The 12,691-nt window shown below is 52.3% G+C and overlaps 6 protein-coding genes across 6 annotated transcripts; 3 read left to right on the forward strand and 3 right to left on the reverse strand.

Annotated features, from left to right (window-relative positions):
- Positions 1–481: 481 nt before the first annotated feature.
- On the forward strand, positions 482–3,348 carry N7498_007473 (oxysterol-binding protein related protein OSH3; the record flags this gene model as incomplete). The annotated part of the gene is made up of 2 exons (XM_058454535.1): positions 482–517; positions 565–3,348. 2 exons carry the CDS (start codon positions 482–484, stop codon positions 3,346–3,348), a joined length of 2,820 nt encoding a protein of 939 aa, XP_058306784.1.
- Positions 3,349–3,787: 439 nt separating this feature from the next.
- On the reverse strand, positions 3,788–5,372 carry N7498_007474 (IFRD domain-containing protein; the record flags this gene model as incomplete). Its single annotated transcript, XM_058454536.1, has 2 exons — positions 3,788–5,036; positions 5,194–5,372. 2 exons carry the CDS (start codon positions 5,370–5,372, stop codon positions 3,788–3,790), a joined length of 1,428 nt encoding a protein of 475 aa, XP_058306785.1.
- A 479-nt stretch (positions 5,373–5,851) lies between these two features.
- N7498_007475 (exosome non-catalytic core subunit RRP4) lies at positions 5,852–7,081 on the reverse strand (the record flags this gene model as incomplete). Its single annotated transcript, XM_058454537.1, has 2 exons — positions 5,852–6,797; positions 6,870–7,081. 2 exons carry the CDS (start codon positions 7,079–7,081, stop codon positions 5,852–5,854), a joined length of 1,158 nt encoding a protein of 385 aa, XP_058306786.1.
- A 664-nt stretch (positions 7,082–7,745) lies between these two features.
- N7498_007476 (uncharacterized protein) lies at positions 7,746–8,909 on the forward strand (the record flags this gene model as incomplete). Its single annotated transcript, XM_058454538.1, has 1 exon — positions 7,746–8,909. One exon carries the CDS (start codon positions 7,746–7,748, stop codon positions 8,907–8,909), a length of 1,164 nt encoding a protein of 387 aa, XP_058306787.1.
- A 1,015-nt stretch (positions 8,910–9,924) lies between these two features.
- On the reverse strand, positions 9,925–11,046 carry N7498_007477 (uncharacterized protein; the record flags this gene model as incomplete). Its single annotated transcript, XM_058454539.1, has 3 exons — positions 9,925–10,723; positions 10,791–10,907; positions 10,955–11,046. 3 exons carry the CDS (start codon positions 11,044–11,046, stop codon positions 9,925–9,927), a joined length of 1,008 nt encoding a protein of 335 aa, XP_058306788.1.
- A 219-nt stretch (positions 11,047–11,265) lies between these two features.
- Positions 11,266–12,390, forward strand: N7498_007478 (putative RNA binding protein Rnp24; the record flags this gene model as incomplete). The annotated part of the gene is made up of 1 exon (XM_058454540.1): positions 11,266–12,390. The coding sequence occupies one exon, from the start codon at positions 11,266–11,268 to the stop codon at positions 12,388–12,390; it is 1,125 nt and encodes a 374-aa protein (XP_058306789.1).
- Positions 12,391–12,691: the final 301 nt, after the last annotated feature.

Below are 12,691 nucleotides of genomic sequence, written 5' to 3' on the forward strand. Positions count from 1 at the left end.
GCTATCCAGTCAGTGTTTCTACGTCAAAACGGCTTGAATTCATCGAAGCCAACTATACGCTCGGAATCAATTCTCTAGAACTTCGGTGGGTCACACCCCATGGCAGACAAAATACGTTTCCATGATACGCGCAACTAGTAAATCTAATTTTGGGAGGGACCGTGCATATATACGTCCGCTGGTTCAGCGTGGATCCCCATGTGAACAACAACCAGCAATTCCTCGGCCTCGGGCCATTTGATCGCTCTTCTCCCCTGGCGGGGGATCTACAAAGGCTGAGATTGTCGTCATAAAGTGGTTGAGTTAATTCCTAGTCCTCATTTTATTTCCCATTACCCCATTTCCCCATTTTCTATTCTGTATAGGTTTCGGTGCCTGAAGAGTCCTGAAGAGCTACGTAGCCCTGTCCGCCCGCGTTTGTTTCCCCCCTTCAGCCGCAACTCCACCGGATCGCGTCGGCTACACACTTCAACTCTGCATCATGGCGGCAATGGAGGAGCTGGAGATCCATAGCAAGGTAAGTAGGGTCAACCTGCTCTATATCCTCTGCTAATCTTCTTGAAGTCGTACTTCGTACGCTGGATCAATGTTAGCGCAAACCACACCATCTCGTGGAGCATCCAGCCACACAAGAAGTCCGTGAACTTCGGACTCTTCAAGCATCCCGGCCAGTCCACTCAACTGAGCTCCCACCTACCCAGCTCCGAATCCCAAAGCACCGATTCAAACGAGAACCTCCCTGCGACGGCCGCGAATTCCGGCTCGCGCAACCAGCAGTCCAATGTCGTGGAGAAGTTGAACGGGATTGGCCTCAAGACTATCAAATGGATTGGCAAGTGCGAAGCCAACACGGTCTTGCAGGGGACATACGATGTGCCGGCCAACGAAGGTGGTAACTACGCGCTCGTTTTCGACAACACTTTCTCCAAACAAGTCTCCAAGACCCTCACTCTCGTCCTCCTGACCTACCCGACCGGCTTCCAGCCTCACGTCTCCGCAGCATCTTCGATTGCACGCTCCCAGCCTAGCGGCTCGAGCGAGTCACTCACGCAGCCGCGTACGCGTAGACGCGGCAACAGCCGGTCTACTCTGAATGCGCAGCTGTCGGACTCCTCCGTACACTCTGGCCAGCTCCAGAAGCGACGGCGGAAGCGGGGCCAGGGATGGGCCCGTCGATTCTTCTCCTTGGACTTTACCTCGAGCACGCTATCGTATTACCATGACCCCAACTCGTCTGCGCTGCGGGGTGCTATCCCGCTATCTTTGGCGGCTGTCGCGACCAACGAGAAATCCCGCGAGATTTCCATTGATTCGGGCACGGAGATCTGGCATCTCCGTGCGAGCAACGAGCAGGACTTCGTGGCCTGGAAGCGCGCCCTGGAGAAAGCTTCTTCCAAGGATGATGGACTCGCTGCTCCCCGTCCTCCCGAGCTGCGGCTGTCCGTCCCGTCGACGCCTTCCCCGGCGGAAGAGCATGAATGGACTCGAGTCGAGCGCCTCGTCAGTAAAGTCTCCGGGTCGCGAGATGCAGTGCGCCGCCTCGCCAAGGACACAGATCCAAAGTATCTCGCGTCTCCGCCCCCGTCTGCCTCGGAGCAAACTCGTGCCCGGTCTCCTAGTCCTCACCTTCCTGCGAATGATTCGCCTGGTATTGACCCAAAGCGGCCTCCTTTCTGGAGACGCAAGACTAGCGGCAACTCCAATCATAGCGGCAAGCAGGCCAACCCTAGTTCTTCCCAGCTGGTAGTTCCGACGAAAAATGGGACCGGCAAACCGGCCAGCGTTCACAGCCATGCAGATGGAATGGACGCGATTCATGATAATTTGATGGCGGTCCTACGTGATCTCGACAATGCCGTGTCTGAATTTTCAACCCTCATTGCTGAGAGTAAGCAACGGCGATACCCGCCCGGGCCAGCAATGGCAAGTCGTAAGAGTATGGAGTCGGATATCTCGCAGGAATTCTTTGATGCTACGGACGGAGGTGCCGCATCTCCGCTCCTGACGATCCAGGACAGCGAAGACGAAGGCGATACGGTAGGCGGTGCTGCTGAGGTTGAAGACGATGCGCCATCGGACAGTGATGGTGAATCCGAGTCGAAAGCTCCTCATGACAGTAGCAGTGCCTCGCCGCTTTTCCCAGCCCGTCCGAAATCGTTGTCCCCTCTCCCTTTGGATACCATTCGTCGTCGCCAGAATATTTTGGCTCCCACGGTCATGCCTCCAAGTCTAATTGGTTTCCTCCGCAAGAATGTCGGCAAGGATCTATCCCAAATATCCATGCCCGTGTCTGCAAACGAGCCACTCTCCCTGCTACAACGTGCAGCAGAGATCATGGAGTACTCGTCGCTACTGGACCAAGCTGCCCAGATATCAGACAGCGTTGAACGATTGATGTACGTCACTGCATTTGCTGTATCCTCGCTTTCAAGCAACCGAGTCCGCGAGCGTGCAATCCGCAAGCCCTTCAACCCCATGCTGGGTGAAACATACGAACTCGTCCGCGAAGACTGCGGATTCCGCTTCATCGCCGAGAAAGTCTCCCACAGACCCGTCCAACTGGCCTACCAGGCCGATAGCAAGGAATGGAGTCTCGCGCAGTCTCCAAAGCCCAGCCAGAAATTCTGGGGCAAGTCCGCCGAAATCATTACCGAGGGCCGCGTCCGAATCATCCTCCACGCCACAGGCGAGCGCTTCAGCTGGACCCCAGCTACCTCTTTCCTGCGCAACATCATCGCAGGCGAGAAATACGTCGAGCCAGTCGGCGAACTCACAATATACAATGAGTCTACCGGCCAACGCACAATCTCCACCTTCAAGGCAGGTGGCATGTTCTCCGGCCGCAGTGAAGAAGTCTCCACTCGCGCCGTCGACTCGAACAATAAGCCCCTATCCCTCGGTCTATCCGGAACCTGGCCATCCTCCCTGTCCCTAACCAACGACGGTTCCCCAACTGGAAAACCAATCTGGACAGTAGGCAACCTCGTCCCCTCCGCCCCAAAGCACTACGGCCTCACCTCCTTCGCCGCCACATTGAACGAAATCACTTCAATCGAGGACTCCCACCTCCCACCCACAGACTCCCGTCTACGTCCTGACCAGCGCGCTCTTGAGGACGGTGACCTCGACCGCGCCGAGGAAGTCAAGGTTCAGCTAGAAGAGGGTCAGCGGGCTCGCCGTCGTGACATGGAAGCTTCCGGCGAGTCCTGGACCCCGCGCTGGTTTACGCGGGTCAGCGACGACTCTGATGGCGAGACCGTTTGGCGTTTGAAGGGTGGTAAGGACGGTTACTGGGATGAGCGCGCGCGGGGTACTTGGTCTGATGTTGTGCCTGTTTTTGAGGATTAATATGGTTTCATATGTTGGCTTGGCTTTGCTTTATTCTTATTTCCCTGGAGGATATTTGGATTTTGAGAAGGATGAGAAGAAGGCTAGAAGCTTAGATGTGTTGGGGGGTTTCGGTATACTCCACTCTAGAATAGTGTCAATTACATTTGCATTTGACATTACTTCCAGAATTATGAGATCTGAGATCTTACTAGGGCTGTTGTGATTGATGGAGTGTGGTTTTCGCGTGAATTAATCCGTTATTGACAAAGCTCTCCTGATAGCGCATAAAGACAAAACATGCATCTTCGTTGAACGTTACTACTGCAAAGAATACATTTCTGTATAAGAGGGTAAGCAAAAAAACAAAAAAACAAAACACACTGTGTACATTGAACACAAAAAGACCATGGATCACGCCGAGTAGTAATAAGAGAAAAAGAAAGCCATAGGACATAAACTAATCCTCCTCATCCGAGTCCTGATGCGCAGTCCAGCGCTTCGAGTTGCGCATCTTCGCCGCCTTGCGCGCACTAGTACGGTCAGGTGTAGTCTGGCTCGTCTCCGGCATCCGCATCATCACGGGCAAGTTATCGAGAACAGCTCTATTGCCCTGGAAATAGTGCTCTGCAAAACCACCCTGTAGGATCCGACGCAGTGAGCCCAAGCGAACCCATTTCCACCACCGGTCGATGCTCATGATGCCGTGTCGGCCGATCTTGACGGTGAGTGTGCTGCCATAGTGGCGGTTTGTATCTTGGTCAATGGCCATGTTATAGCGCGGTCCGCGGCGTGGGTTCTCAACCGTTGTCAGGATGGAAGCGAAGTTGCTGTGTAGGGACTTCTTGTCGCGCTTGCTGATGCGCTTGTTGTGGATTGTTGCTAGGTTCTGCAGCGAGCGCTCAAGCTCGGGTGTGTTGTGGTAGGCGTTATAGCGCTTAACGAGCTTCGGTCCGGATGCGGGCTCGTTGGCGTGCTCGTCGCTCTCTTCTTCGGATTCTTCGCTGTCGGTCTCATCCTCTTCTTGCGGCGTATAGCTCTTTTCGTAGAGAATGGCAATGTTCTCGCCGGCTGCGATCTGTACGCCGGAGTCGCCGCTGTCTAGTTGGTCCATGAAGATCTGCACTGCCTCCTCACTTTCGTCTTCGAAATCGTCGACTTCGGTTACTAGGAAGCCCCATACTTGCAATGCGGCGGTCACGCTGGTTGGGTCGTCCGCGGCCTCGATGGACTGGCCGTCCGAGGCAACTATGTCCAGGAGGAAAGTCATCTGCTCAAGAATGCCATCCTCACCTGCACCACCAAATATAGTGCAAGTGCCCAGGCACTGGATCGCCGCTGCTTTGATTGCGTTGGATGTCGAGTCGCGGATGATGCGTGTCAGGACGGGCTCGGCATTTTCGTAGATCTTATCGTCGGAGGAGGTGATGACTAGCAACTCGATGGCGCGGAGGGCCAGGGTCGTTTCGCGTGCACTGGACTCATTTCGCACGCTTCTCACGAACGCACTCAGCAGGTCGGCAACCGACACACGCATTTCCTCTTCGGCATAGTGGTATTTGGTTAGGCGGCAGAAAGCAGCATACGCTTCCTCGCGGCCCTGCACACTGCTGCGTTTGCGGTCGAGTATCTCTTGGATGCGATCGGCTAGCTCCTGGGGCCAATCGACGTTATCCTGTTCCGGGTTCTCCTCGTCAAGAGAGCCGATACTATACGATAGTTGATTAGCGCCCCGCTAACACAAAAAAAAAACACCGTCGACAGCGGTGACATCATCCCGCTACGATGTGGGACCATGATCAAGACTTGGAATGCACAACGAAAGAATCGCGTAAAGGAGAAAAAGGGATCGGAATGATAGCTCACCTCATAGCGGTATCATCAGAGAGGAAACCGGAATCCTCATCGTCCGATGCAGCTCTGCTCGCAGCCCGTGACGACTGCTTGGAGCCCGTGCGAGAGTTGGAACGGGAAGCTTCACGAGAAGCTGCTTTGCGCGAGACGGTCTTGCCGCTCTCGAAGATCTGGCGACGAAGATCAGGCATGATGGAAAGAGGGGTGCTTGACGTATTTCGAGTTCAGAAAGTATTCGATGTAATCCTCAAGCTCGAGGTGCCGAGGTAGTAAAGTGGGATGAAAAAGGTCACCCTATTGGAACGGAGCTATGGTAAAATGAAAAGGAGGGCTGAAAAGTGTAGAATAGCACATAGTCCTGCAGTAGAAACATAAAGGGTAAAACAGAAACCTCGAGATGAGTGAAGGAGTTAAGAAAAAAATGTTGCCTCCCCGGGCTGTGAACCCTGCTTAGGTGAGGTGAGTTCATGCGTAATGCGCCGCCCGTGGCTCGCTGACCGCCAGTGCGGGATTTATCTCGGGCTTGTATGATTTGGTCTTTCATTTGATCGTCCGGTCTCGATCATAGCCTGGACTATTCTACTTTATCATGATAGTTAATAGACGGCTGTAGTGGTAGTTATCATGATTTATTTTGGGGTATCGCCTATCGTACAATTAAATCACTATGCTAATTCCCACGAATCACCACCTCCAGAATGCGCCGTGCCTTGGCTCCCTCCAAATACTCCCGTCCCTCCTGGCGTAACTCCTCTTCGTCATCTTCATCGTCGCCAACTTCCAGATCCACCTGGAGACTAGCCTCGTAGGCCCCCATGACCGTTTCCTCGTCCACCCGTACGCCGCCTTGTACCAGGACTCGAATACATTGTGCCAGGCGGGCAATCTCCCGGCGTGTTTGCGGCGCAATGTCATCGTTTTGACTGGAGTAGATCGAGCTCGATACCATCTCTTCCATGCGTGTAATGGAGACGTTCTCGGTGGTCGAAGAGGCTGCAGCCGCTCCGTCCGCGTGTTTGGAGATCCAGATATATCCATTCACTCCGAGGATAACGTCGACATCACCGCCGCCGTTGGCGGTGTTCACAGTCCACACCTGTCGTCGTGATCGCACTACACCTCCAGTCCCGCTCGAAGCAGCCGGTGTCGATCCGGAGCCAACGCCGCCCTTGGTGCTGGTGCTGGACGCTCCGCTGCCACCGGTACCTGTAACAGCAAGGAAGATACCATTTCGAAGTTTGCCGTATTTCAGAGAACGGGTGTGAAGCGAGGCTGATCCATCCTGGTGCACGCTCTGCACCTCCGCAACAACCAAGTCGCCCTCGCTGAAGAAAGTCCGGATCTGGAGCTCGTCGGCACTCGTTCGTCGACGGAGGATACCACCGGGCAAATTGATGGCTGAAAGAGGAAGTCCGGCAAGCAGCGGAGCTGCAACGTCGACTTTCCACCGCTTGGACTGCACTTCCACGATTCTTCCAATTACCAGATCACCGATCTCGGGTGTGTATCGGGCCCGCAATGGGTGCACCGAAAGAAGCTTATTGGTCTTATTGATTGTACCGGCGACTGTGGCGATGATCGACGTAGAGAGGGGGTTCATATAGGTGCCATGGCCTCTGCTGAATGTTAGTTCCGTTCCCCTCTGCACAGCTTTCTTGCCCCGCAGTGACAGAAGATCGAGCACTCACCTCATCCATTGAGGGTCATCCGTGACCACCTCACCGGGTGTCACAATTCCCATTCCAATCTTGTTTCCAAGTCGGGCCCGCTTGGTTGGCCGGCCGAGAGAGACGCCGCCCATTTCGGTGTCCTCGTCGGAGTTCATAGACATCTCGTCTTCGGAATCATCCTGGCGGGGACCAAAGTCCTCTACCACGGGAGGAAGAATGGTGATTGCCATGTTGATTTTGAGCAATCGGCGTAGATAATTCTGAAGAAGGTCGAAACTTGCAGCTTCAACTTTCAGCGGAGACTTTCTTTTGGATCACGTGATAGGGACCCACCGGAGCCCGAAGTATACATCTTTGATATCGCTGCAGAACAGTTTCAAAGTACCATCAAACCGAAAAAATATGATAGTAGTCGAAAAAATAATGTTGAGGTCTGGGGTATTTGAACGAGCGCTATTTGGGAAAGCCTGTTCCTTTATATTTTACAATCAGTCCTAGATTTTCAACAGGGACACTCCGTGGCCTAGCGGTAACATCGTTGTCACCATGCACGTATGCACTACCCTAGAGCCCCTGTCACTCTGGTCTTCCAAAACCCTTGTCTTACCCATACCGCACTGATCTCTCTGAGGCCTGCACCGTGGGATGTCCTGGTGAGGTCGCACTGGCAACACGGGAATTCTTTGGAACCTAAGGATTCCACAGATGGAATCCACTTTTTTTTCCTTTTCTTTCTCTTCTTCTTTTGTCAAGAGCCCTTTAATTCCAAAAGAACTTTATTGTCAAGGAAGAGTTGTTTTGATTATTTGATTGACTAATACATAATATCAAAATTATAGACATCCACCGCCTCTAAAGTATGAACAAGTTGAAAGCTCACATCCTTTTAAAGTCATGTGTCCATGCGCTCAGAAAATTGATGTTCCGATACGTGGGCGAAGTTTTCCCGCTCTCCTTTCAGATTTCCAGCGCCAACTTCGAAATGCGCTCACATGTCGCAGAAGCCTTCAACTCGACTGGTCCATTACAGTGACAGCGAATACTATTATGCCTATCTCTGAAGCGCTCACGTCTTCGTTCGGACCTCTATCGACGGAATTCCCTAAGCCGCCTTTGCCATATTCTGCCAAGTGGAGATTCACCGCAAAATCTCACACTGTTTCGAGCCCAACACCGGTAGTGCGAGGCTGCTGCATCAACAGTGAAAGTGATAGGGCAGAGAGAAGGAAACTACGTCCAATCGACCGATGCTTAAGGCATCCCCCTTTACCCGGCAAAGAAGGATATGACACTGTCAGCTTAGAGGTCGTTGACCTCTTGAAAGGAGGCGATGGCCATAATTCTCAGGTATTTACGGTCCGACTACTAGACTTTGAGTCATCATCACAATTGCTTCCTCGGAAAGGGACAATGCTTGTTGCAAAAGTATACGACCCACTTTACTTCGATGACGACGAAGGGCACCTCAACCCATTCCTCTGCGTGGACAGATACTACACTCATGAGGCCAATGCATACATGGCCCTAAGCGAACTTCAAGGTGAAGGGATTCCGAGATACTACGGATCATATTCCTTGAGCCTATCTGTGAATTCAGTACACACACGGACAGTTCGAATGATTTTGGTCGACCATATAGAAGGTATTACTATGGCAGATGCGAAGCCGGTAAATTTCGCAAAAACAATCCGTAAAAGCATTTTGAAGTCGATTGTGGACCTTGAGAGCCGGATCTTTGAGAAGGACATTTGGCTCACCGATCTCGAACCGCGAAATGTGATGATAGGTTCTCCAGATAGCGACCGGCCCGGTGTCGTATTCATTGATTTCGCCCATGCTCTTTTCAATCGCAGGCGAGACGATCCCCCTTTGTTACAGTTGGATCATTTTTTGGGAGAGTACATTTCGCCTGTCCTTCGGTGGAAGGAAATCAGAGGCAAAGGAGATTATTTTTCAGAATGGATTGATTGGGATTGGGATCCCTGGCTCGAAGTCGAATTTGCGCATACGATCCCAAGGATAAAGCCAGGTATGCGAGAACGATGGCCTGACGATTAGTTAGTTCTGCGAGGAAGTTAGGTGGATGCGTGAAGTTTAGGGCTACTGTTACAAGTGGTTTTAACTCTTTCGAATACCGAAGCAGATATCCTCTATGGTCACGTCGTAATTCATCCCGTTTTGATATGGGATTTGAATACTCTTATACTCTAGCGCACATGAGAAGGAAATACCGGCTCTTCCTTCCCCCTGGATCGAAAGGTCGGTGGCCTTCGGTGCTCTGCTGTTTTACACCAACCTCATGTACGCACCGTCGAAGGAAGGCATGAAACCCTTCGCCAGGGCTCTCTTCGTATGCTAACCAAGCTTTCTTGATATAGGCTTTTAGCTTGGCAAAGAATTCCTCAATGGGGTTGAAGTCTGGTGAATATGGCGGCAGGTACGGTACTTTGACCCCCGCCTCAGCACATAAAGGTCTTGACCCGGTCGGAATGATGGAAAGATGCATTATCCGTAACGAGCACGGAATTTGGCTCCGGCCATCTCCCACAATGTATGGAAGGCAATTACGGTCGGCACTGTACCTGATTCCACCAGGCCCTCGCCTCTGATACTGCGCCACCATTCGCTTTGTGGTATAAGAATTCTGGTGTCACAAAACTCTACTGTGCAGACTAGACGTTAGGGCCAAAGTCCTTGGTGCTTCGCTAGGTGGTTCAATGGGGATGTCAAGTGGCCGAAATGTCAGAAGTGTATTCATCTACGCAACTGTCTTGGTGCAAGTCTGGACATCCCGAGCTTCTGGATCCTCATGTGAAACTGCGGCTCAAAGCACACCACTTCGGATCGCCCTACTGTTGGTCGTACGTCAATGAATTCCCATGGCTTCAAATTCCTATTGTAAACCTCAACCATTTCACTAGTTATACACTTTCTTTGGTATGTTACAGAACAGCTGGACCATAATTAATCTCAAGATCTCGGTATACTATTCCTATGCAAACCATGTAGGTGGTCCCAAATACCATAATAATAATACATCAAATGAAAAGCGGAATGGAATCAATGCTCAATCTCAAGCCTTTTTGGCATTGCGATTGGCAGTGGGCGTCGACTCTTCCTTCTTTTTCTTTGGTCGACTGCTGCCCCCCTTGGGCCGGTATCCTGTATCCTCGTCGCGCTTGCGCTTGTTCTTGGGGGTCGGCTCCGCGTCCGCCCCATCCTCCTCCAACACTTCCTTGTCCTCCTCCTTGCGCTGTGCAGGTGCTCGCTTGGACGCCCGCTGGTTCGACGGTCGTGATGCGGACTTCTCGGATGCGACCTCGTGATCCTGTAGAGTCTGGGGCTGATTGCGTCGCAGCCAGTTGTACACCGAGGCAGGGTTTCGCAGGGAAGCATCCCGCTCTCGCTCAGCAAATGTGGGCGGATCCGGCACACGCTCCAGTTGCAACGCGGCAGCTTCATCGCCAAGTTTCGCGTCCAGAGCTAGATAGTATTCGGTCTCATGTTCCGGAGTGAAGTATCCAAGCTTGCGCTCGGCTCCATTAGCACCCTTCTCTTGGTCTGGAACGACGGAACTGGTATGTGGGACTTGGCTGAGAGTGCTGTACTGCATGGACGGTGCAAACTCTTTGTTTCGCTTGATGCTTTGTTCGACCTGACGATAGGCGCTTGCTGAAAGATTGCCCCCTGCAAGTTCGGCCTTGGCTTCTTTCAATGCGGTTCTGGCGAGCGTCGCGTCATTGACTAGGGGCGCGATCTCTTGCTCCGAGGCGGGAAGGAAAGGGATGTCGCCGGGCATGTTTAGGTCGAAACGCATGGCAGGGGAGACATGAATACTCTCGTTGAACTCGAGCAAGACTTCGAGCAATTGACTAGAGATAGATTAGCGATGGTCCGAATGGCTCCTTGCGGCTTTCGGGGAGAGGGCGTCGGGCGTACTCGTTTTGTTCCTGGATGCGCTTGGATAGATCCTCAATCCGCAGTTCTTCCCGAATCAAAGTTTCACTCTCTCGTGTTCCTAGCTCAAATTTAACCTTCATCTTCGCGTACTTCTTTCTAGGACACAATTAGCCAGAGCTCCATCAGCTGGGAAGGTATCGTACTTGAAAGAGCGCACGGACTGCTTCGCAGGGGGAGCTGCGGGAGCATCGGGAAGGGTCTCGGGGGCCATCGCAATGTTGGGTTCCTGTGCCATGATTGCAGAGTTGAGATGAGAAAGGACAAAGGGAAGATGGTTCGATGAGATGGAGAGAGGAGTTGGAGAGTCAAGGCGCGCCAAGCCCGGGCTGCGCGAGGGGCGGGTCCCGGCCGCCGTAAAAAATTATTGCAAACTGATGACCTTTCTTTTTTCTCGACATCATTCTTCCACCTTTCGAAATTTCTGATTTCTTTGTTGCTGCAACAGCATCAAACAATGGGTGAAGTTACCGACAAGGTCGACAAGGTCGACAAAACCGACAAGGTCCACAAGAAGCGCAAGCTGCAAGATGGCCCCGAACTGGAGATCGATGTGAATGCGCCGGAGCCTGTATCTAAGAAAGCTCTGCGCAAAGCCAAAAAGATGAAGGACGCACCCGCTGCCGATGATGAACAGTCCAAGTCCGAAAAGCCTGAATCCAAAGAGATCGCTGATTCGACCAAACGCTCCGACTACGGTATCTGGATCGGCAACTTGGCTTTCCAGACGACCAAGGACGACCTTCGCAACTTCTTCGTCAGCAATTGCACGTTCACCGATGCTACTGTTACCCGCATCCATCTTCCCAAGGGCCCAGAAAAATTCGGAAAGTCCCAGAACCGGGGTTTCGCCTACGTGGACTTCTCGACTGAAAAGGCCTTGAAAGAGGCCATGGGGCTGAGTGAACAGCTTTTGACTGGTCGCCGCGTGCTAATTAAAAACGCAAAGAGCTTTGAAGGACGTCCCGAGAAGTCTCAAGAACAAAGCAACTCAGGCCCCGTGGCCAAGTCCGGCCATCCTCCGTCTCGCCGAATTTTCGTGGGCAACCTGAGCTTCGATGTCACCAAGGAAGGTCTCGAGGAACATTTCGCACCATGCGGAACCGTGGAAAGTGTGCATATGGCGACATTCCAGGACACAGGAAAATGCAAGGGTTATGCTTGGGTGGAGTTCGATGAGATTGCTCCCGCGGAAGCAGCGGTGAGAGGCTTCGTCTTGATTAAGGAGGATGACGAGGATGAGGAAGAATCCGATAGTGACTCAGACTCAGAGTCTGAAAAGAAACAGAAGAAGAAGAAACAAAGGAAGCCCAGACAACGCCGAGTGTGGGTGAACATGCTCATGGGCCGCCGTCTGAGAATGGAGTTTGCAGAGGATGCGACAACACGGTACAATAAGCGCTTTGGCAAGAACAAGCCTGAGTCCGAGAATAACGAGACCAACGGCGATTCCGAGGATAAACCCTGGGCCAGAAAGCCCAAGCAACAGGTCATTGACGAGACCCGGTATTCCAAGGAGACCGTGCAAAAACTCAGCGGTGCCATCGTTGAATCCCAGGGCAAGAAAACCACGTTTGACTAAAAAGTTCTTTGATTTTCGCCACATCAAACCAAACGCGGCTCCATGAGCGTGCCTGTTGTGATAGGGTTTGGTTGCCGGTTCTTTGCAGCGGATCTGCAGATACCTGGGGGATTTTTTGGGCTTCTAGCAGTGATTTACTCTGTCTGCAGCTGTGTTGACGTGGCATCGAGGTCGAGGAAGCCCACTTTGGGCCAATTTGGGCCACAATTCGGTCCACCGATACCCTGACTTGTACATTTTTTGATTTTTTTCTGTACGGCGTTATCAATCAAGGGTGTCGCATGCACCAGTTCTAGAACCA

This window comes from Penicillium cinerascens (assembly GCF_028974065.1).
Source record: "Penicillium cinerascens strain IBT 15544 chromosome Unknown contig_9_segment0_segment0, whole genome shotgun sequence".
NCBI classification, from domain to species: domain Eukaryota; kingdom Fungi; phylum Ascomycota; class Eurotiomycetes; order Eurotiales; family Aspergillaceae; genus Penicillium; species Penicillium cinerascens.